The 26214-nt window shown below is 40.8% G+C and overlaps 1 protein-coding gene across 1 annotated transcript in view; it reads right to left on the bottom strand.

Annotated features, from left to right (window-relative positions):
- The window catches only part of LOC124556732 (molybdenum cofactor biosynthesis protein 1-like), a 137382-nt gene that overhangs the window by 21155 nt on the left and 90013 nt on the right, over nucleotides 1-26214 (bottom strand). The window contains exons 4-6 of the mRNA XM_047130731.1: nucleotides 19366-19590; nucleotides 10019-10164; nucleotides 1228-1313 (exon numbers count right to left, since the gene is read on the bottom strand). Coding sequence (XP_046986687.1) covers nucleotides 1228-1313; nucleotides 10019-10164; nucleotides 19366-19590 — 457 coding nt within the window. The remainder of the gene's footprint in view (nucleotides 1-1227; nucleotides 1314-10018; nucleotides 10165-19365; nucleotides 19591-26214) is intronic.

Consider the following 26214-nt stretch of genomic DNA (forward strand, 5'->3'; position numbering starts at 1 on the left):
TGACAGGGCTACGTTGCGCTGCATAGAACAATACTGTATGTACTGTACTACCAAGGAGTTCCAATAGATGGCAGTGGCATGAAACCATGCAATACGAATAAGAAACACACTAGAGCTTCAACCAACACACGCACGAATTGACGATACTTGGACTTTTGACACGCACCAGTGCACTGATTAGCAGTAGATTGCCAAAAAACACCAGCAAACGCTTGGCTCCAGGTGCACGCAAATTGAAACTTGTCAAGTGTCAATCTAGCTAGCCAAAAGTGTAGCTGCACGAGAGTTTACTGTACTTGTTCTCAGATGGCAGTCACAGATGTGAACAGGTTACAATGTACTCAGTACACTACACAGTGATGCTCCCTTGTAGTGGTCTCATGTAGTCAACTGGAACATTGATGATGAGTATGCCCTTACTTTCCAACATCAGGCCACTGTCAGATCCAAATACTCCAAAAATACAGATGTTGCAAGGTTTAACCAGGCGACCAAATGGACATCCACAATGAGGTTTCTTTCAAACTCTCATCAGATAATGCTGTCTCACACCAATATGCAGCACCTTCATATCCTCCAGAGTGATGATTCATCTGACGCTATTCGCATCCCTTATATACCAGATGATGCTTGCTAAACAGCAATAAAAACAAAGAACACTAATGAATAATGAAGGAAAAGACAGACTGTTACTTACCATAAAGAAGATACTTTAGGCTGCAGATGGGCAGAATTAAAAGACACTTACATAAAGCTTTCAGCCACAGCCTTCACCAGTAAGTAGTAATCTGCCTTTTCCAATATTGTTGATATTCCTACTGGTGTTTCCATTGTTTCAAGGACACTGATGCTTTTCTGTGAGTGTTTGCTTTATGATGTTTTCTGCATTTTAGCTTTTTTTTAAAAAAAGAAAAAAAAGAAAGAAAGAAAGAAAAAAAAAAGATTTGTTGCTGGAAAACTTCTGAAGTCCAATAAAGGAGTTACAACAGCCATATACGGTTATCTGATGGACCTTGCAGAACCAAATTCTAGGGCTGAAATATCTTGTTGACCAATGGGCATTAATCAGAATGAATACTAAATAAAAATTAAATCCAAGTTTGCACAAAAAACACAGGTTCTATCACTGTTGTTTTTCGTTCTATTTTGCTCTTATGTTTGCTATGACTTGTTAAACAGAAATTTTCTTTCTATCTATAGAGTTACATTTGCTGTAATGTATCTTACCTCGATGTTGTTTCTTCCTTCTTCTCACTGCTGCCCCAATCATGGCAAGCAAGTCATCCTCACTGCATTTGCTTCGTATTGCATCTCTGAAACAACTGTTAAAACACCCGTTAAACAGTACCAGGCAATTACCACACAGTGAAATGTTGGTACACTAAAAAGGAAGAAAAACTTTGCAGAAATCTTCAACAGTAATCTTGTAGTCTGCAGTAGGCAACAGCAGGATAACAAACCCACTGGACAAGAATGGGAAAGTCATGATAGAAGTTACTTTTATTTTTATAAATAAACAGGTATCTTACACAAATGCTCAAGAGTGTACATAGGATCTTGGGCTGAAGAGGTGGAGCAGAAACTGACATTAGTTTTGTTGAAGAGAGAGTACTGGAACACAGCACAATTTCTTGCAAAATGAAGCCAAATTTATTGATAAACTCTTAATTAATTGCCAAGCTCACTAATGTGACCATTTTACGACAGGTACTTACTGCTTGGAGTATATGTGACTTTTCAGGCTTGCCTGATAGATCTGTTGCAAAAACACTTTGGGTTCCCCACCAGATAACATTATGCAAGTCCCTCCCTCAATATTTCAGTGACACAACGTTTTGGCATCTACAGGTGGTGGTGATTTCCACCATCACTGCTGCAAGATGCAACTGGCAATTTCCACATGACAGCTTTGAAATTTATCATGTGGATGACTATGACCATCATATTTAGAATTCAGAGGATTTCATAGAATACCTGAAGATGCTTAAACTAGAACTTTCAGATCTTTTAGTTAGCTCAAATGTTATATCATTACTTACAAAAGTGCCCCTGCAGCCCTCATTAGAGGTTATTAACAGCAAGTTTGAGAAAGAAATTGTGGTGCTGTTTAAACATGTGCATACCTCATCCTATTTCTTATGTAACACCAACTACTTTAATCAAGTGGACAGTGTTCCCATGGGAGATCCTCTATTTCCCTTAGTAAATATCCAACATTCCTCCTTCTGGCAGAATGCTGAAGAGACATTTGTGGTGTGGCCCACATAATACAGACACTACCTATGTCCCTGCAGCATTTGCACTCGCTCCATCTGAATATTCAGTTCACTGTGGAAGTACAAAAAGATAGCAGCTTACCATTCCTGGATGTCACAGTTAGAAGAAAAGCTGACAGAACACTGGGGCATAGTCTCTACTGCAAACTGATACACGCAGAGTTATATTTGCGGTCCAAAAGTTGCCATCACCCTGCACAATGTGGTAGTGTCTTACACTCCCTGGCACATAGAGCACACGTGATCTCAGATACCAACAGTCTGCCTGGTGAACTGTAAAACCTAAGAACAGTGTTGCAGCAGAATGTTTATTCTTGTAAACAGATTTGCAATGTGTTCTGAGCAAAGCAAGTTCAGTGTAGGGATGTAAATGAAGATACTTAGACAAGCACTGCAAATGGCTTTCTTGCCATATTTCAGTGGCATGTTTTCAAAAATAGAAAGAATCGCTAGGAGAAACAGAATCAAGTGTGTTTTTCGTCTACCAGCGAAACTAAGGAAGTGTTTGTGTTCAGTTAAAGACAATCTTGACCCTAGAAAACACAGATCATATATAAAATCTGATGCCATTATGGGAAATCTTATATAGGGCAGACACCTCACATTGTGCAAGAACACTGTGTTCAACAGCACTGACAAAAATGCCACCCAGTAAATTAGTGGTAGCAGAGCACTGCCTGAATACAGGGCACCACACGTTTCCCAAGAGGCCATACGGTGGGCAATCTTACCAACAGGAATATGGAATTTTGACTAAGCACTGCCCAGAATCCAGCACTGACTGCCATGAAATTAAAACAGTAGAAACCAGATCCTCCGATGTATGACCTGATGCAGCACCTTGCAGAGAGTTAATTCAGCTTTTAACCACACGAGTGTCCAGAAGTGCAGTCATTGCCCACAACACATAAGCAGAAGGCTACTATGAATGGCATTTCCATCCAACTGGGAGTGCCTGTCCACACATTCGTACTCCTGCTTCTAGCCTGACAAATTTCAATTCTGCTGTGCGAATATCACCAGTCACATCTTGCAGCAGTGATGACAGGACCCACCACTACCTGAAGATGACGAACAGTTGTGTTGGTGAAATATTGCGAGGCTTGCACAAAGTTATTCAGTGGCCAATCTGAGAAGATTTGTATACATTATTTTTCTGTGACGCAGGTATTGTGCAGCAAAATGTGATAACTTTCTGCATTTGCCTTTTTGTAAAGTTCAAAATACCCCAAAAATTGGTGAGAAACACTGAACATATGACGTAACCAGATGACATACCCCACAGCATGTGCAGCAGTCGGGGTTGAGTGTAAAGGAATGATTCAGCAGTGCAATACTTTCATTTGAGAAAACAGAGTAAATTTCGAAAACATTTTGTAAATATGATCTGTTGTAAATGTAGATGTTACAAAATTACTGTCCCTGCTGTAATCAAGCAAAAGCAGTTCTGATTTTGTGTTTTTTGCTTCTGTCACTTCTCTTTTTGTTTACAGACATTAGTTAGTAAAGAAAACAAAGGTCATTTAATGGGGATGATGCTATTCTGAAGTTTACACTCATCTACTTGTTATGCAATATGGTAGGTTTTCATTGTACTGTACTTTGCAAGAAATCAAGGAAACTGCAAGACCGGTAAATAAAATAATAAACTTCAATATAAATATATAATTGTTTAACACAATGAAAAAATACTGCCTGCCAGATGCAAGACGCAAATCCTGAACGCCATCACTAAAGTCGCACACATGTATCCGTAGCCACAACGATATGAATACTTGACTTGGGTTGGGATGATCAAGTGTGACAGACCAAGAGGCTCAACCACTGCAAGCATGGCAAGGTACATCATCTGGTGACATTTGTCATTCGCTTTTGACACATTTCCCAACATTTGTATCGTATCCAACATTTGTGATCCCATGTGTCTTGTATTAAATTACTTGTCTCAGGGTCATCTACAGTGCTTTGGAGGTTTTTAAATGTTAATACGCATCACCCTGTGTGTGTGTGTGTGTGTGTGTGTGTGTGTGTGTGTGTGTGTGTGTATGTGTGTGTTTATATATATGAAACAAATACTAACAAAGAGATAGAGGGCCTGGCGAGTACTTACCTCAGCTCAGTACAGCCGATAGATACACAAAACAGAACAGAAAATTGACGTATCCTAGCTTTCAGAACCTTGTTCCTTCATCAGGGAGGAGAGAGGGGAAAAAAGGGGAAGAAGGTTAAAGTGGATTCAGTTATTCACAACCCAGGTTATGAAGCAACAGGGGAAAGGTAAACAGGGAGGGTAGCAAAGATGGAGGCATGGATGTCAGAGGGAAGCCAAAGATATTCTACTGTAATTACTGTGCCAGCTTCAAACCAAGGAGGATGAATACAGAAGTAAAGAGGTACATAGTATAAAAATAAACACAACTATGTAGGATAAAAAGATGCGTGAATGGCTAAAGAGGAAAGGGAAAGAGGAGAAGACTAAAGAGTAAATGGGAGTGAGGTTGGTTAACACAGGTTCAGTCCAGGGGGATGGCGGGATGAAAGGATGTGTTGGAGTGCAAGTTCCCATCTCCACAGTTCCGAGGTACTGGTGTTGGGTGGGAGAAGCCAAATGGCACATATGGTGTAGCAGGTTCCTAGGTCCCTAGAATTATGCTGGAGGGCATGCTCCGCTACTGGGTATTGGACATCTCCTAGGTGGACAGTTCATCTGTGCCCATTCATGCACTCAGCCAGTTTAGTTGTCATCATACCAATGTAAAAGGCTGTGCAGTGCAGGCATGTCAGCTGATAAATGACGTGTTGTCTTACATGTGGCCCTGCCTTGAGTTGTGTATGTTATACCAGTAGCGGGGCTGGAGTAGTTGGTTGTGGGGGGATGCATGGGGCAGGTTTTGCATCGGGGTCGGTTACAGGGGTAGGAACCGCTGGGTAGAGAAGGTGGTCTGGGAATATTGTAGGGTTTGACAAGGATGTTACGGAGGTTAGGGGTTCGGCAAAAGGCAACTCTGGGTGGTGTGGGGAGAATATTGTCAAGGGATGATCTCACTTCAGGGCTTGACTTGAGAAATTCATATCCGTGGCGGAGTAATTAGTTGATGTATTCGAGGCCAGGATAATATTGGGTGACAAGGGGGATGCTTCTGTGTGGTCTGGGGGTAGTAACATTGTTGTTGGGTGGGGAGGAATGTATTGTTTGGGAGATCTGTTTGTGGACAAGGTCTGCAGGATAGTTGTGGGAGAGGAAAGCACTGATATATAATATAATACAGGGAAACATTCCAAATGGGAAAAATATATCTAAAAACAAAGATGATGTAACTTACCAAACGAAAGCGTTGGTATGTTGATAGACACACAAACAAACACACACACAAAATTCAAGCTTTCGCAACACACAGTTGCTTCATCAGGAAAGAGGGAAGGAGAGGGAAAGACAAAAGGATGTGGGTTTTAAGGGAGAGGGTAAGGAGTCATTCCAACCCTGGGAGTGGAAAGACTTACCTTAGGGGGGAAAAAGGACAGGTATACACTCGCACACACTCACACACACACACACATATATCCATCCGCACATATACAGACACAAGCAGGGTATATGTGCGGATGGAGATATGTGTGTGTGTGTGTGTGTGTGTGTGTGTGTGTGTGTGTGTGTGGCATACTGGTCTGAACTATGCAGCCTTCAAATGGAAGTTTTTTGATCACTCCTTATTTTGCACCCTGCCACCTTGCCAGTATGTACCGCAAATCATCAGACAGACGACCTTCCTGCATGCTTCGAGCATCCCCTGGTGCTGTTCCAAACCAATGCTAATCTTTGTAACTGTGACGAGCAGTGTGCAGATTGCATCTTTGTATCCCACAAAGAGGTGACAGTTCCCAGTGGCATGAATGGTTACTGTTTATTGACTGTCACTGAGTTGGTGAGTCATTTGCTACATTGTGGCCCACCTGTTCGCTGCTAAAGCCATGCTAGTCAGTGGTAACCCCTGTCAATGATATCCTGTTGCCCATAGCAGTTCACTCTGCTGATTGTGGTAGTATTTTCCTTGAATAAATCTGCTCACAGTACACCTTTGACACTGTGGTACAAGAAAGCCCAATGACTACACACCCTTATAGAATAAGTGTCTCGAGCCATGGTTACCCACGATATGGCAGTGATAAAATCACCCTGTGATCAACTGTCACACTGCAGCTGTAAGCTGCACCTCCTTTTTCAGAATACTCAGGTTTATTAATTTGAAGTAAATCAGATCTTTTGCAGGAAGATTTAACAAAAAGAGCACATCCACGAAAGGATGAAACCATGTCTAATTAACTGGAACACAAAATTAATAATTAGTGGTGACAAAGATCCTCTGCAATAAAAAATAATGTCCACTTACTTCATGTATTAGTCTTCAAGTGACAGAATATATGTAACTGTGTCCTTCTTATTTACACTGATTAAACAATGGAAATTCCAGGTAGGAATATCAACAGTGCAGGGAAAGATAGATCACTATTTACCGTAAAGAAAACAAAGTTGCACACAGGCACAACACACAAGCAAGCACTCCACGCGTGCACGCACGCACACACACACAGAGAAAAAAAAACTGCCAAGTCCAGCAGCTAGGGGCAAGCTGCTGGAGTTGTCAGTCATATGTGTGTGACATGTGCTTGCCTGTGTGTATGAATGTGTGTGTTTCTCTGTATCTCTTTTGCTGATGAAGGCTGTGACCGAAAGCTTTGTGTAAGTGCCTTTTTAATTGTGCCTGTCTACAATGTAACATGTCTCCTTTACAGTAAGCAGCAATCTATGTTTTCCTATATTTTTCATTTACACAGATGTAATTAACAAATCAGAGTCTATTTATTCCAGAGAAGTGACAGTTTGTTCATGACAGTTCAGCACAAATCTGATTTTTTATATACAGCAAGGCTACCTATAAATTATTCTGTGTGCCAGTGTTCATGCTGACTATAGGGATTCACACTGATCATGTGTAATTTGACATCTGGTCCTGTAAACTTACTTCTGCTCAACGTGAAAAATTCTCCAATCCACATTTTATAATTAACCTTAACATATCAAATAATGCACCCTTCAATATAACTGCTTATTGTCCACTTCCCATAACTCTATTCCCAATGTCAACCCAGTTGACCTCTTCTTCTAATCCAAAAACCATGTTTGACTCAATGTTTGCTATTGCAAGCTATTGCTATTGCAGCACAAAAGTGCCAGAGGCACCAGTAATGATATATAATTAAAAATACTAGAAAGTAAGGCTCACTGGTCCGTACATGCTAAGACAAACACTACAAGTGTCTAAGACACCGCGCTCTCACACAACAAGTACAAGGTCTGAATACATTCCATTTACGATACACTAAACTGTTTCATTCACGGTGCAATATACATACTCTCTCCCCAATAAACAGAATAGTTATAACTCAATTGTTCACAAGTGTATATTATGACTCTTGCCACAGCTATGCAGTCAGTATGCCACAGGGGTGCCATAGAAAGGGATCAGGTTCAATTCCTTGTAGAGCCGGGAAATTCTGCTCGGTGGGCGGACTGGAATAGGGTACACTCTGCTTGTAGTTCCAGCTGAGGAGCTACTCAAGTGAGAAGCAGTGTCTTCAACTTCTGGAAGTTGATAACAGCCTGGAGAGTTGTATACTGACCCCCTAACTCTCCATAGATATATAGTAGAGGACATCTCTCGAAGGGCATTGCGTGGTCTTCTGGGCCCAATGCAGAGTTCCTTTATCAATGTATATTGTATATCACCACTTGTACACACTCATCAGCACAGTACCATATTGTCTCTTCGCGTGGCAAATTTTTATTCCCTTGTTTCCAGATCAAGATTTTTCCACTTCCTCTTCTTCTTCTTCTTCTTCTTCTTCTTCTCTTTTTTTTTTTACTTGTACCACACATATTCCACACGGTTCATGCTCACTCCTTCAATGATACTTCCTATCCTCCTCTAGTGTCCGAGTTGTCCCTGCTTTCCTGCGTGTTTGTTGGTTTAAACACCCTTGTTTCAAAAGAGAGTGACAGCTTCGATACAGTCTTGTCAACATTTTGTATTTTTATTTAGCAATTATTGTTTGAGCCTTATAGGCATATGTCACAAGATATTGTCAACCACTGCATTCACTAGATTGGAATGGGGTTCATGGTAACTTATCAATTCATTTTTTAAGTTGCTGTTATCTTTTTCATCCTATCTTGGACTAGCTTTTCCATACTCCCACTCTATTTTACGTAGTCAAACAGTTATCTGCCCTTGCAAACTTGCTCCTTTACTACCAAGTTAACTAATACTGGGCAGCCTAACAGAAGTTCCAATATCCAGTCTTTCACCACAATTCACCTACACACACTTTTCACTCACTGATTTTCTTTTTTCAATGTCATAAATATTTTGCTTTCACAGACTGCTGTGCTATGAACATAAAATTGTAGGAACATCTGCCTCACATGTCACTTTTTTTTTATTTTTTTTTTATTAAAGAATATGTTCCTTGCTTATTCCTATTTGCTTCTGATACATTTCCATTCTCACTTTTATTTTGTTTTGATCCATTTCTTTTTTCTTTGATAGACAAGTCAAACAACAATGGCAATATGTTGCAGCCCCTTGTGTTTCACCCTACTTACTACGAACTTACTTTTCTTAGCTTCCAATTTTATTAGTCATTTGGTTTTTAAGATACTTAAATTAATTGTTTGACCCTGTATTTTTATATCTTATTTTACCTTCGGTTGATAAAGGATTTCTGGTATGCTCACAAAGAGAGAGCTGATTCTTCCCAACCCTCACCCCCCTTACCTTGTCCTGAAGCAAACTTATCGCCAAGTATCTTGCAGTTTTTTTCCTATTATTAATCTCTTAGTCTAGTCATCAATTTAAAAGTGTCAGTTGTTGGTCCCATTGTCTAATAATTTGTACATTTATACACATGAAGTTCCAATTTTTATTTGGAACATATAGACTCTGATAATCATGAATCACAGTTCAAATGGCTCTGGGCACTATAGGACTTAACATCTGAGCCAAGGCAGGATTCAAACCTGCGACCGTAGCAGTCGCGCAGTTCTGGACTGAAGCGCCTAGAACCGCTCGGCAACAGTGGCTGACGAATCATAGTTACCATCACATGGACAGAAATATTGTGTTAACTTTATTACAACATAGGGACATAACTAAAAATGTCTTTACATAATTTCCAGTTCTGATTACTTTCCTTTAATTTAATCTCACAAATAGGTTAGTGTAACATGATGTTGACAGAGGCAAATTATATATACTCACAAATTATTTAGCTAGAGGTATCTGGTTTGTATGTCTGGGAGGGAGGAGGGTGCAAGCTGAAAACTTCAAGAAAAGATTACTCATTTCATACCTGCTGGATTTAACTGCAGTTTATCTCTTCCATATACCAACCACATACCTAATGTGCATGGCAAACAGTTTGAAAGTATTATTCTATACTCAGCATTTGGAACTATCAGTTCCTTAATGAGAGAGGAAAGAGGGATAAGTTTCTGAAGGTCTCAAAGGTCACTTGGACTCCATGACTAATGTGAGGACAAGAGGAACAAATGTGTCTATAAGAAGTTTTGGAATTTCACCTCCTGGAGGTAAAATACTGATCAGTCTGTCAGTCTTCTAGTAATTTTATGGTTTCCTCACATGAATTTTCACTTGGACACGATTATTCTATGTTTCATCACTCACCTGAGAGATATCTCTGAATTCCCAAAGAGACACACCTTCAAATTGCCATCAGCTGTTATCCGTAAACGGTTGCACGTGCCACAGAAGTGTTCACTCATTGAGGTAATAAATCCCACATGTCCCTTGAAGCCCGGCACATGGTATGCCTGCAAAAAGAAATTGTAAGAAAATAGCTACTGCTGTTGTGAAAATACTATAAATGTGTTGCTCACCAAGTGGAGGAAGGAGAAAATGTGCATTAAGGGGAGTTTGAACGCCATATCCTGACAATGTTACATTTAGTGACTTAACTTCCCCGTATTTCAGGAACAACTGTAGCCATTGACAAGAAACTTTTACAGGACATTAAACTATATGTTCTGAGTCTTACAATAATTGCATTTCAGCCACTGCTTTTGGAAATACAATTTTTTAATTACACAGTTAAAATTTTGTGTACTTTTTTGTATGTTATTCTAAATAATTTTATTTATACATAACATTATGTTCTTCTTTTAGTTCAGAAGGCTCAGGATACATACTGAAAATTTGAATTCGCTATTCGAATTAGTTACTGAGATTTAGGGAAAAATGCAAGACAAAATGTAAATTTTCAGGAAGAGTTTTTAAAGTTTTAATAGACTGTAACTCAATATATGCTTAACATTTTATTTTTAGTCACTCAGAAGCACCCTGCACCATACTGTATATTATCCTCTTGATCTTTTTTAAGTTTTTTCTTGTTTTCTTCTTTCTGGACTCCGTAGTGGCCAACTGTGCTGCATACTCTGCTTTACCAGTGCAAACCTTGTCCTTCCATTCAAATTCTCTGATGCAGTTTGCTCCAGAATTAATTCCCATATGTTGTAGCACTTTCACGCTACCAATGTTGCCATCATTAAAAGCAATAACAGCATGACTGACCCCCACTTTAGTGTCTTCATTACAAGAAAAACATTTTTTGGTCTACATCTACATCTACATCCATACTCCTCAAGCCACCTGATGGTGTAGGGTACCTTGAGTACCTCTATTGGTTCTCCCTTCTATTCCAGTCTCGTATTGTTCGTGGAAAGAAGCATTGTCGGTATGCCTATGTGCGGGCTCTAATCTCTCTCATTTTATCCTCATGGTCTCTTTGCAAGATATACGTAGGAGGGAGCAATATACTGCTTGACTCCTCGGTGAAAGTATGTTCCTGAAACTTCAACAAAAGCCCGTACTGAGCTACTGAGCATCCCCCCTGCAGAGTCTTCCACTGGAGTTTATCTAACATCTCTGTAACTCTTTCGCGATTACTAAATGATCCTATAACGAAGCATGCTGCTCTCTGTTGGATCTTCTCTATCTCTTCTATCAACCCTATCTGGTACGGATCCCACACTGCTGAGCAGTATTCAAACAGTGGGCGAACAAGTGTACTGTAACCTAATTCCTTTGTTTTCGGATTGCATTTCCTTAGGATTCTTCCAATGAATCTCAGTCTGGCATCTGATTTACCCACGATCAACTTTATATGATCATTCCATTTTAAATCACTCCTAATGCATACTCCCAGATAATTTATGGAATTAACTGCTTCCAATTGCTGACCTGCTATATTGTAGCTAAATGATATGGGATCTTTCTTTCTATGTATTCGCAGCACATTACACTTGTCTACATTGAGATTCAATTGCCATTCCCTAAACCATGCATCAATTCGCTGCAGATCATCCTGCTTTTCAGTACCATTTTCCATTGTTGCAACCTCTCGATATACCACAGCATCATCCGCAAAAAGCCTCAATGAACTTCCGATGTCATTCACAAGGTCATTTATGTATATTGTGAATAGCAACGGTCCTACGACACTCCCCTGCAGCACACCTGAAATCACTCTTACTTCGGAAGACTTCTCTCCATTGAGAATGACGTGCTACGTTCTGTTATCTAGCAACTCTTCAATCCAATCACATAATTGGTCTGATAGTCCATATGCTCTTATTTTGTTCATTAAACGATTGCGGAGAACTGTATCGAACGCCTTGTGGAAGTCAAGAAACACAGCATCTACCTGGGAACCCGTGTCCATGGCCCTCTGATTCTCGTGGACGAATAGCGCGAGCTGGGTTTCACACGATCGTCTTTTTTGAAACCCATGCTGATTCCTACAGAGTAGATTTCTAGTTTACAGAAAAGTCATAATATTCAAACATAATACATGTTCTAAAATTCTACAACTGATCGATGTTAGAGATATAGGTCTACAGTTCTGCACATCTGTTCGACGTCCCTTCTTGAAAACGGGGATGACCTGTGCCCTTTTCCAATTCTTTGGAACGCTACACTCTTGTAGAGACCTACGGCACATTACTGCAAGAAGGGGGGCAAGTTCCTTCACATACTCTGTGTAAAACTGAACTGGTATCCCATCAGGTCCAGCGGCCTTTCCTCTTTTGAGTGATTTTAATTGTTTCTCTATCCCTCTATTTCAATATCTACCATTTTGTCATCTGTGCGACAATCTAGAGAAGGAACTACAGTGCAGTCTTCCTCTGTGAAACAGCTTTGGAAAAAGACATTTAGTATTTCGGCTTTAGTCCATCATCCTCTGTTTCAGTACCTTTCTGGTCACAGAGTGTCTGGACATTTTGTTTTGATCCACCTACCGCTTTGACATAAGAGCAAAATTTCTTAGGATTTTCTGCCAAGTCAGTACATAGAACTTTACTTTCGAATTCATTTAACGCCTCTCGCATGGCCCTCCTCACATTACATTTCGCTTCGCGTAATTTTTGTTTGTCTGCAAGGTGTTGGCTATGTTTATGTTTGCTGTGAAGTTCCCTTTGCTTCCTCAGCAGTTTTCTAACTCGGTTGTTGTACCACGCTGGCTCTTTTCCATCTCTTATGATCTTGATTGGCACATACTCATCTAACGCATATTGTACGATGGTTTTGAACTTTGTCCACTGATCCTCAACACTATCTGTACTTAAAACAAAACTTTTGTGTTGAGCCATCAGGTACTCTGAAATCAGATTTTCGTCACTTTTGCTAACCAGAAAGATTTTCGTACCTTTTTTAATATTTCTATTTATGGCTGAAATCATCGATGCAGTAACCGCTTTATGATCACTGATTACCTGTTCTGCGTTAACCGTTTCAAATAGTTCGGGTCTGTTTGTCACTAATATGTTATTGCCATGAGTCAGTTCTCTGTTTAACTGCTCAAGGTAGTTTTCAGATAAAGCTCTTAAAAAATTTCACTGGATTCTTTGTCCCTGCCACCCATTATGAAAGTTTGAGTCTCCCAGTCAATATCGGGCAAATTAAAATCTCCACCCAGAACTATAACGTGTTGGGCAAATCTAATCGAAATATTTTCCAAATTATCCTTCAGGTGCTCAGTCACAACAGCTGCTGAGCCAGGGGGCCTATAGAGACATCCAATTACCATGTCTGAGCCTGGTTTAACCGTGACCTTCACCTAAATTATTTCACATTTCGGATCTCAGTCAATTTCCTTTGATACTATTGCACTTCTTATCACTTTAAACATGCCTCCCCCTTCACTTTCCAGCCTGTCTCTGCGGTATACATTCCAATCTGAGTTTAGAATTTATTACTGTTTACATCGGGTTTCAGCCAACTTTCTGTCCCTAGTACTATGTGGGCATTGTGACCGTTTATTAATGAGAGCAGTTCTGGGACCTTTCTATAGACGCTCCTGCAGTTTACTATTAGCACATTAATATTGTTATTCCCTGTTGCATTTTGTCTACTCCTACCTTGCCGCATCTCAGGAGGTGTCTTGTCGGGCCTAGGGAGGGAATTCTCTAACCTAAAAAACCCACATGTGCACTCCACACATACTCCGCTACACTTGTAGCCACTTCCTGCATGTAGTGCACGCGTGACCTATTCAGGGGGACCCTACATTTCTCCACCCGATAGCGGATGTCGAGAAATTTGCACCCCAGATCTCCGCAGAATCGTCTGAGCCCCTGGTTTAAGCCTTCCACTCGGCTCCAAACCAGAGGACCACTATCGGTTCTCGGAATGATACTACAAATAGCTAGCTCAGATTCCACCCCGCGAGGCTTTCTGCCTTCACCAACTCCACTAACCGCCTGTATGAACTGAGGATGACCTCTGAACCCAGACGGCAGGAGTCATTGGTGCCGACATGAGCAACAATTTGCAGTCGGGTGCACCCAGTGCTCTCTATCACTGCCGGCACGGCCTCCTCCACATCTCGGATGAGACCCCCGGCAAGCAGACAGAGTGAACACTGTCCTTCTTCCCCGACCTTTCCGCTATTTCCCTAAGGTGCTCCATCACCCGCCTAACGTTGGAGCTCCCAATAACTAATAAACCCCTCCCCCCATGTGCCTGCTCAGAACTTGCTGAAGGAGTGGCCACATGTCCACTCACAGGCAGAACGGGCGATGCCACACAGCCAGCCTCCACACTGACCCTCCGCCTCGTGCGCCGCGAATGCTGCTGAACCCGCCACTCCCCTTGGGAAGAGGGTGGCCCAACCGCGCCCGGTACCCGCAAAGATGTGTCGACAGAAGGGTCAGTGGGTGAAGCATGTATCACCTGGGGTGTACCATGCAAAGCACCAGACTCCCCACTGCCGCTACACTCCAAGGCAGCAGCCTGAAGACGGGTAACCGCAGCCATCAACACGTTCAGCTGTTCGCGAACAGTGGCCAGCTCCACCTGTGTCCATACACAGCAGTCACACATCCTATCCATCCTAAGAAATCAATTTACTGTAGAGAGTTAATCAACTTATAACTAGACTGCTAATTCACTAAAGGTGGCTGATAGTTGACTAAACTGTGGTTACTAGACACTTCCTGTAGAAAACAATGAAAATAGCCCTACCTGTCTCTGGACTGTATTGAAAACAAACACTAGCACTACTGGCACTATGGCTTACTAAACGGACTCTCTCTGACTGTATTCAAAACAAACACAAAATCTATGGAACACTATTACTAGCACTCGACAATAAAAAGCTTCCTAAAAGCAAAAACACATGGAAGAAGAAGTGACAAGTAAGAAAAATAGAGTCAATACTTAAATTAGCGTAGCTCGCTGCACAGCAGACATGACGCAGACGGCAGTTATGACAACACTGACACTATAAGATTATTGAACGACTCATTGGGATTTTGAGTCTGACAATGCAGACACTTCTTCAATAATTCAAGATTGCCAGGTCTCTGTAAACAGGTTTTATGATATCCACAACTGCTGCTGGGATAGAATGTTTATGGCTGTATGACCTGTTTGAGTACTGGGCATTGCGGTAATTGCACCATGAACCAGATCCAGGAGGGCAAAGATGGTGTACTGGTTTATCATCAGCTGACAGTCTCTGGAAGAAGGTAGCCCATACTGCCTGCTTCAATTTCAACAAATCCTCAGTATTATTTCTAATGGCAATCTCATAATACTGTTGTAGTTGATCAATCATTTTGTCTGTCAGCCTGCTTCTTATGGTCTTACCACCTGAAAGTTTCTTGTCTCTCAAACTTTGTTTCAACTTCCTCAATCTGGTACCCATCCTCTTCTGGACATGACCAACACATTCCAGTTCTGTGATAAGCTTCTCACCATAAGGCTGAGTGGCTACTACACTGTTATATGCATTTGAGTCTGCATAACCTAAGAACTTAGTGTAACACACTCGCCTTTAGTTTACAGATCGATTATAAATTTCAACAGCTGCACAGGCCTCCATACGACTAGTTGTCCTTCATAATTTCTGTCACAGATATGCCCTTCTTCATGCCCTGATTTATACTTATAACAATGTTTGGTTAAAATCTGGAAATCTATTAGCTTTCCAGTATCCACACTGGTCACTGTAGCAACAGAATTCTTAGAAATGCAGCTGCGCTTCTACCAAGTGCCCCAAAAGCTACGGATATGTCAATCATACCATCGTTTATTTCAGCAGCTTCATTTGCAGCACCCTTAATTGACTCACATGCAGCAGATTTCACAGCAGCTCCAATAAATCCTGCATACTTGTCCATTTTACAAAGTGGGCGTGGCATATACATCATGACACACATTGTTTCTGCTGCAGTGTAACCTTTGCCAATAGCTCTCAATCCATAAAACCACCTAACATTTATTTCAAAATAATTATCTTTACACTTATCAGAATTCCAAAATGAATGAGTATATTTACAACTGGCAGAATTAATGATACGTTTCCTGGCTAGTCCATTTGATACCTCAATGTCTTCATGTAAACTAACTGGCCCTCCACATACATACAGCACACACATTCACATAACACCCCTGTTAGGTTGTGTAAATGTATCAGAATATAACCTAACCTACCGTTTACATGAGTTTTGTTTTGAGATAACTGTGTTATCACTATGTTTCATTTTAATCTTCGAAGCACTAATGGGTGTTTCGCTAGATACTCATGAGTTTGCCAGTATTTCGTTGTCTGTAACTTCACACACCACATGCTGAACGCAAAGTTTCTCTTTATACAAAAATTTATTACCATGAAACCCACATTTCTTAAGAACACTTCATTTTGGAGTCATACTTTTTGAGAGATTTACCAGTCTATTCGTCACTATTCCTCGGAAAAATGTTAGCACTTCGATATACAAAGCATGTTTATGCTAAGAAAAGATACGATACTATTTTTGACAGTGCTACCAATACAAACACATAATTTAACATTTATAACACAGTAATCCACAGCTTTCTACAGGGTGGTCCATTGATAGTGACCGGGCCAAATATCTCACGAAATAAGCATCAAATGAAAAAACTACAAAGAATGAAATTCGTCTAGCTTGAAGGGAGAAACCAGATAGCGCTATGGTTGGCCTGCTAGATGGCACTGCCATGGGTCAAACTCATATCAACTGCATTTTTTAAAAATAGGAACCCCCATTTTTTATTACATATTCATGTAGTACGTAAAGAAATATGAATGTTTTAGCTGGACCACTTTTTTCGCTTTGTGATAAATGGGGCTGTAATAGTCAAAAATGGTTCAAATGGCTCTGAGCACTATGGGACTTAACTTCTGAGGTCATCAGTCCCCTAGAACTTAGAACTACTTAAACCTAACTAACCTAAGGACATCACACACATCCATGCCCGAGGCAGGATTCGAACCTGCGAACGTAGCGGTCGCACGTTTCCAGACTGTAGCGCCTAGCACCGCTCGGAAACTCCGGCCAGCTGCTGTAATAGTCACAAACATATAAGTATGTGGTATCACATAACATTCCGCCAGTGCGGACGGTATTTGCTTCATGATACATTACCCGTTTTAAAATGGACCGTTTACCAATTGCGGAAAAGGTCGATATCATGTTGATGTATGGCTATTGTGATCAAAATGCCCAAGGGGCGTGTGCTATGTATGCTGCTCGGTATCCTGGATGACATCATCGAAGTGTCCGAACCATTCGCCGGACAGTTACATTATTTAAGGAAACAGGAAGTGTCCAGCCACATGTGGAACACCAACCACAACCTGCAACAAATGATGACGCCCTAGTAGATGTCTTAGCTGCTGGGGCAGCTAATCCTCACATCAGTAGCAGACAAATTGCACGAGAATTGGGAATCTCAAAAACGTCGGTGTTGAGAATGCTACATCAACATCGATTGCACCCGTACCATATTTCTATGCACTATGAATTGCATGACGATGACTTTGAACGTCATGTACAGTTCTGCCACAGGGCACAAGAGAAATTACGGGACGATGAAAGATTTTTTGCATGCGTTCTATTTAGCGATGAAGCATCATTCACCAACAGCGGTAACCTAAACCGCCATAATATGCACTATTGGGCAACGGAAAATCTACGATGCCAGCGACAAGTGGAACAGCAGCGACCTTGGCAGGTTAATGTATGGTGTGGCATTAAGAGAGGAAGGATAATTGGCCCCCATTTTATCGATGGCAATCTAAATGGTGCAATGTATGCTGATTTTCTGCGTAATGTTCTACCAATGTTACTACAAGATGTTTCACTGCTTGACAGAATGGCGATGTACTTCCAACATGATGGATGTCCGGCACATAGTTTGCGTGCGGTTGAAGCAGTATTGAATAGCATATTTCATGAAAGGTGGATTGGTCGTCAAAGCACCATACCATGGCCCGCACATTCACTGGATCTGACGTCCCCGGATTTCTTTCTGTGGGGAAAGTTGAAGGATATTTGATATCGTGATCCACCGACAATGCCTGACAACATGCGTCAGTGCATTGTCAATGCATGTGCGAACATTACGGAAGGCGAGCTACTCACTGTTGAGAGGAATGTCATTACACGTATTGCCAAAGGCATTGAGGTTGACAGAAATCATTTTGAGCATTTATTGCATTAATGTATTCACAGGTAATCACGCCATAACAGCATGCGTTCTCAGAAATGATAAGTTCACAAAGGTACATGTATCACATTGGAACAACCAAAATAAAATGTTCAAATGTACCTACATTCTGTATTTTAATTTAAAAAACCTACCTGTTATCAACTGTTCGTCTAAAATTATGAAACATATGTTTGTGACTATTACAGCGACATCTATCACAAAGCGAAGAAAGTGGTCCAACTAAAACATTCATATTTCTTTACGTATTACACGAATATGTAATAAAAAATGGGGTTCCTATTTTAAAAAAACACAGATGATATCAGTTTGAGCTATGGCAGCGCCTTATAGCAGGCCAACCATTGCGCCAGCTGGTTTCCCCCTTCGAGCTAGACAAATTTCTTTCTTTGTAGTTTTTTCATTTGACACTTATTTCGTGAGATATTTGGCCCGGTCACAATCAATGGACTACCCTGTATATAAGAAATTACCGATTTTATTAGGTCTTGACGTAATGCATGTAAAAATTTTAACATTTTCAACTGGTGTAGATTATAGTTTAGAAAATAAAATAAAATACTTCCCACACAAGTTTATAAGTAATATACATATCATTTTAGTTGGAGAATTGCAAATTTTATAATCAGATAAAAACCCAAAAAAGTGAAAAAGAATGTTTTCCCCTTCTAACTCCCCTTAAAGTTATGGAAATGTGCAAGCTTTTGGAGTCAGTGGCTTCTTCTTCTGGCAGAAACAATGAAGGGGAAGGAAAAGGGAAGAAATAAAAGGATTGTCAAGGTTTAGGAAATGGGGAGAGTTGCGGAGAAGCTGCAGAGAAACCCAGGCCAGGACAGACTTACTGAATGGGATGAGAAATATGTAACTAAACCAGTCCATCTCTCATACCACCAGCAGATGTGAAGTATTCTTGTGATCGGTAGTAAGTCATAGACATTAAATTATTTTCAATGTATGTTCATATGTAATACTGCACGTACCTTTGAGGTATCATTGGGCCCATTGGAAAGAGGATCAAAATCAGGCCACTGCTTTCTAATTATTTGGAGCATTTCACTAAAGGAGACCATCTTCCCATCATTCCATTTGTTGCCGCTGAAAGGCATGTACTCGATAAATCTTACATCAACATTTTTCTCTTTTGTTAACTCCACAAAACTGCACACTTCATCTTCATTAAAACCTCGCATTACAACACAAATTATCTGTGGAAGAAAGACACCATTAAAAACTTGGTATCAGATAAAGCATGGTTTAAACAGAGTTTGAAAGACTTTTTGATAGGCAACTCATCCTACTCTATACATGAATATCTTAACAGTGGCTGTTAGGCCAGCTTAAATAAGAATGTCTGTTAGATTTCAGTTCTGAGAGCACTTTGTCATAACAGTCAAGATTATGTACTTTTTGTTTGATAAATTTATGAATAGTGCATAACAATGTTTCAGTCTGACAGCGTATCAATTCTGAAAATATTAGCTGTTACAGTTTGTATTGTATTCACCTAGTTTGACCATCTCCTGACAAATGATCAGGGTATTCAAATGTTTTATATTTTTTATGTTATACTTTCTGGCATGTTACTCACCCATGAGAATCATCTCATGTTTTGGGTCTTGGAACAAAAGCTGAATCTAATCTAATCTAACCTACAAAATAATGGTTCTACAAGTCTGTTGTTATATTTGTATACCTCACTGATTCTGTTAAATTAATCTTTTTCTCTCTTTTTAGAGAATGTGGGAATTTATCTTAGCATGCCAAACTGTTAACCTTCTTAACAATTTAAGAAAATTAAACTACATACATCTCCAATCCTTTTTCCCACTCCAACGCACACATCTTTTGCTGAAGGTATTATTTTAACTATTACATTAAATTATGAAGCTTTCTTGAAACTGTGCTGCCATTTGTGAAACAAAGTTAAAAGTGTTCTCAAGATAAAAGGTCTTCACAAAAGGAGCATTTAGTATCTGTGCAGGTAGTAACACTGACAGCCTTCATATAAACAAGCCCATATGGTAGAACATCCTGCTTTACACATACACGCAATGGCAGAAAAAAGAAAAAGAGCACACCTTTCATTCAAGCATTGAATATATAAACTGATGAGACAAAACACTATGACCTCCTGTTTGATAATGTGTTTGTCCACTGTTGGAACACAATACAGCAGTGATTTTGTGTGGGACAAGTTCAATAAATTTCAGGTATGTTCCCAGCATTATGTGAGGTATGTTCCCAGCATTATGCAGCACCGCATGTCTAAGCACAGGTCATGTAATTCCCATAAATTGGAGATCAGTGGTTTCTGGGTGCAGAACTGATATCGGATAGCATCGCAGATGTATTCCATCAGATTCAGAAGGGGTGAATTTGATTCTGGCCTCGTGACACTGAAAGTCATATTGTTGAAACATGTCACCTTCATTAGGGACAGGGTGCGGACAGTGCACAACAATGTTCACACAGAACAAAGCTGTTATGGAGCCTTCAGTTACTACCACAGGACCCATAGAAGACCAGGTGAATGTCCTCCATAGCATAATATTGCTCCCACTGGCCTAAGTCTGTAGCAAAGTGCACCTTTCAAGCACCAATTCACTCTGTTGACAGTGTATGTGCACAAAACCGTCAAGCAGGTGTAATGCGAAACACGAATGATTCAACCAGATGACACATTTCTAATGATTCACTGCCCAATCTCAATGCTCCTGAGCCACAGAAATTGTAATTCAACAGTGTTGTCAACATGGGAACATACAGGGGTTGTCTACAGCAGAGCCCTATGTTTAACAATGTGCAATGAATGGTGTGCTCTGAAATACTCGTGCTTCCACCAGCACTGTGTCATCAGACCTGCCACAGAAATTAGCTTCCTCAACCGAATGTCATCTTTTTCAAAGGAACCATCCCAGCATTTGCCTTAAATCAATTAGGGAAATCAAGGGAAACCCAAATTTTGGTGGCCCGATGGGTCTCGGGTCCGTTGTCCTCTCGAAGGCAAGTCCACTGTCTGACCACTGTGGTGGCATGACCTAGTCTTAATTAAGCCAGAAAATCTTGGGAAATGCTGACAGATTTAAGATATAACAATTTAAAGCAATCCTTTCATGAATTTCACTACAATTTTCTGCTCTTTTGAAAAAAAATTTCTTTTGACTGTTTTGATGTTGTTTAGTATGTTTAAATAATGATGGCAGTCTCTATAAAAGGGCAGTTTGACTTTTAAGTTTAGTTATACTGTTTTAAACTACATCCTTCATCTATTTGTCCACCCAGAAGTGCTATAGGTTATAACTTGAAGACTATGGTGAGGTGGTGGGGGACAGTCATGTGTTGAGAAGGAGGTGCTGCCAGAAATGAAGTGTGTGAGGTGACGTTATTGACACTGCATACAGGGAGAATAAAAATACTCTATTCCATATTCATTTACAATCTACGTCTGGCCCCCATATGGTTTTACTTTTCTCCAATAAGAAAAAAAGAAATTGTCAGTAACTGTCTTTATAAGGTCTTAAAAGGAAACAAACAATAGAAAATCTAGGCTGGAATAATGACCATATTATAAAAAAGATACATTGCTATTCACTGTATACAGGAAATGTTAGGTCACAGACAAGCACAACAAAAAGACTACTAAACAAGTAAGCTTTCGATCAGAAAGTCTTCTTCCAAAGTGGACAAAACACACACACACACGCACACACACACACACACACACACACACACACACACACACACACACACACACACACACACACCCATGACCGTTGTTTCTCCCATTATGCGCAGTTGCTCCCAGTCTGGCCCTAGCAGCCAGAGACAGTGGTCATGTATGTGTGATCTGCATTTGCGCGCGTGTGTGTGTGTGTGTGTGTGTGTGTGTGTGTGTGTGTGTGTGTGGGAATGGGGGGGGGGGGGGGGGTTTGCACCAAAAGCTTACGTGTTTAATAGGTGGTGTTCCCCCCCCCCCCCCCCCCCCCTGCCAGCAACACAACATCTACACTATACAGTGAGTGCCAATCTATCCTTTTCATAATACTGTCGTTACCACCTTGCCAAGAGGCATATTGTGGAGTAATCCGAAGGGCTCTACTAATTTGTACAAGAGGAAGGAGAGCACAATCTCAATGTAAGTTTTTAGAAAACTGGTATGTGCATTACTTCTCCAAACCTTTCAGAAAAGACACGGTATGCTCTTCATTCAGCAAGATGTGTAATAAACAATATTAGCAATACTGCATCAAACTTGTTCACTTTCATCTTTGGATTAAACATTCGATTTCAGAGAGTGCAGAATTTGGCAGAATCAAATTTTGGGGATATGTGGAACTGGGACAATGGCATATTTTTTACCCATTCAACAAACTAAGCACTGCTGATTGCTACTTTTATTGTGTCTGCTGCTGCAATGCATATATGAAACTGTAAGTGCAGCATCTATGATGGAATAAAATGTTATACAAATGAAACAAACAGGCACAGTGAAATAGAGGTATGGCTCATCATTTCGGTCTCACAGATTAGCAGGTGTTGACTTGAAAGATAATACTTAAGAAGTATTTACTCAAATCCAAGCCGCACTTTTTTTCCGGTTTTTGTAATCCAAAAAACCGCCTGCGGCTTAGAATCGAGTGCAAAGCAAGTGGAAGTTCTGAAAAATGTCAGTAGGTGCTGAAACAACTAACTTCTGCCATCGAATATATGTAGCGCTACACAGGCATGCTTCATAGGCACAAAGATAAATACTGGCGCCAAAACCTCTGCGTCAGTAAATAAATTAAAAAAAAAAAGGTGGAAGACAATTTTCATACATTATCCAAAGAAGTAAATACAAATTCCGTATTGTTCATCTTCGAATGTAGCAGAACTTCAATGTATTACGAAAATCCGACTGGCAAGACTGTTTGGGATGTTTGTCAATATGGCCAACTCTACGTTCTGAATGTTTTCCTACCTGTGAGAAGAGATGGTTGCTAATAGGAACCTGATGAAATGTGAATCACATGCAGTATTCTCTTCATCATAAGAGTAATACGAATATAAACATTTTGCCACATATTCTTTCGTGTTTGCTGCTATCTTATTTAAATCCTGTCTGCCTAATAAACTACGAAACTAGAGTGAGACAACAGCAAATGCGGAAGAATATACGTATCGTGTCATGTTTATATTCGTATTATTCTTATGCCTAATAGTGATACAGTCAGAAATGAAGCATGGCAACTGACTAGATTTTTATATCTAAGATGACTCTAATTTCTGTGCAGAATTTGATGTACTAAAGAAGCGGCCGCAAAGATTTTCAAATGGAGAAAAATTTTCGCCTAACTCTCGTTCAGAACATGTTCTATCATACGCTGTCTATTATTTGGTTCTTGTTGATCATTATCAAAGAAAGCAGCAGTGTAAGTAACAAGAAATAGTAGTCTCTTGCCATTGTTCCGCTAATGAGACAATTTCTCTCTCTCTCTCTCTCTCTCTTTTTTTTTTTTTTTTTTTTTTTTAATTGTAAGCGGCGGTAGCGTGCACAAAAGCAAGCCATGCCGCGAGTGACGAAAGGCTGCAAACACGCACTATCAGAATGCGACAAACAATGCATGACACAGTACAGTAATGCATTTTCAGCTTAGAGTGACATAAACGCCTATAACAAGGAAAATGGCACTTATCAGATCAAAGCAAAATAAGCAATCGATTCCAACCAGATGAAGCACGTGAAAAAGGAAGGGTACCAGTATAAATACGGACGGAGCGCCTGACGCATAGCAATGGCTACCTGGTAAAGCTTAAGTGCTACGCTTACGACTCGAACCAAACTACTGTAGCTGTATCGTCATTCACTCGAACTAAATTGTGTCTCATATTACAATGGACTGACTTTGTTTTGATTTGGAGGTGCGGCCTAAAACTTTTCTCTCCTCTTGAACTTCGAGTCTCAAATTTCAGGTGCGGCTTCGATTCGGGAATTTTTTTTTTTCCTTCCTTTATTTCGAGTCTCATTTTTCAGGTTTGAGTGCGGCTTAGATTTGAGTAAATACGATAGGTGGTATTTCAACTAATTCTGACTATGAAATAAAACAAAGTACAGCAGGGAGCTCTGATGAATCAAAGAGCAGCGATGAAGATTCTGATGAATAGTAAAGTATGAGTTAAGAAATAAGATGCTACTGAGATCATAAATTTTTCTTGTGTTGATGAATCTGTTAACAAACATATTCAAAAGTGCACTGAAACATTGGCACATGTAGTGTTGGGAGGTGATAAACTGTCATTACTGTTAGAGGAGCTACGTATTTCTTGCTGTTCTACTCCTACATGACACTGTATCTGAAGGTATAGAATGAATCTTCACTGGCTAGAGAAATGGGTAACACAATTTTACAAGTCTCTGCTGTCATGTAATCTCTTCAGGGAAATCATGACTGTACTAAGATTCGGTTTGTGGTTGACAAGGTCAGAGTCATTAAGAAATGCAAGGCAGCTACCACGTCAGTCCTAGAAGAAAGAGACGTAGCAAACTGTCAAAGCATGTACATCCCCGGTCCTTATGTTTGTGGTGATGTACTAACCAAGTAATACTGAAGTGTGATCCAAGTCGCACAAATATGGCTTTAATAATAACCTCCGAACAATATGCCTCTAAGGACTCAACAAGACACAGAACGCTGATGTGCACATTACAAACTAGAATCACACAGAGAGTCAGTCAGCACTGTTCCACACTTACATATGTGCAAGTCGCCAGCAGATGGCATGGCAGGGACCGCACGGCACGCTTGGCTCCCAGAGACGGCCTCCAGCAGCCAGCCTGCAATGATCAGTCGGTGACCAATTTAAAGACGCAAGTACGGCAACACCACTCTCGGTGCACTCACACAGACACGTACTAGTAGCACGATACAGCAGTGATGAGTAGTAGTACCCCTCCTGTCTTGCGCGCCTTTTATCTGGCCCTACAATTTAATTTCCTAGACCCACACAAATGCCTGATCCTCCTAATTCAATTTGCTCTGCAGACTATTTAAAATACATAAAGAAAAAGGAGCCACAATTGCACTTTGTGTGCCAGTTACTTTCCAATACATTGGCACCAGCTGATCTTATTTAAGAATACTCAACTTTCATAGCCATACTTACAGCACATCCTTTGCTTCCTGGTCTAAATCCAAGTTAACTCCCAGCCCCCTCCCCCCCCCCCCCACACACCCCTCCCCACCCACTCCCCCCCCCCCCCTCCCAATCAGCTAGTTGTGTGCTGTTATCTCACGTCACACCCTAGTCTATGAGTACCCAGCTGTCTGTCACCTGACCCCTCTACCTGCACCCCTAGCTAGCCCACAGATGGCTCCCCACTCTCCCACGAGCCACTAAATGCTTCCCTCCAAACCCCTCCCATCTCTCTCCATCCCTCACATTGCCTCAACCCACCCCATCCTACCCCACTCTAAAGCCCCACCTCACTCCAGAACACTCACCGTGGGCCAGTAAAGAGCTGGCAGTTGAGCGACCACAAAATAAGGAGACGTGCATGCGCATGTGAGTGTGTGTGTGTGAGTGTGTGTGTGTGTGTGTGTGTGTGTGTGTGCGCGTGCGCATGTTTTCCCTACAGCTAGAAAAAGAAAGTGCATTCTGGAAGCTCACCAAGCAACGTACCTTTTAGTTTGGAATGTAGAAGACGAGGTACTGGTGGAAGTAAAGCTGTGAGTACGGGTCGTGAGTCGTGCATGGATAGCTCAGATGGTAGAGCACTTGCCCATGAAAGGCAAAGGTCCCAAGTTCGACTCTTGGTCCGGCACACAGTTTTAATCTGCCAGGAAATTTTC

The sequence above is a fragment of the Schistocerca americana genome, chromosome X (assembly GCF_021461395.2).
Source record: "Schistocerca americana isolate TAMUIC-IGC-003095 chromosome X, iqSchAmer2.1, whole genome shotgun sequence".
Lineage (NCBI taxonomy): Eukaryota > Metazoa > Arthropoda > Insecta > Orthoptera > Acrididae > Schistocerca > Schistocerca americana.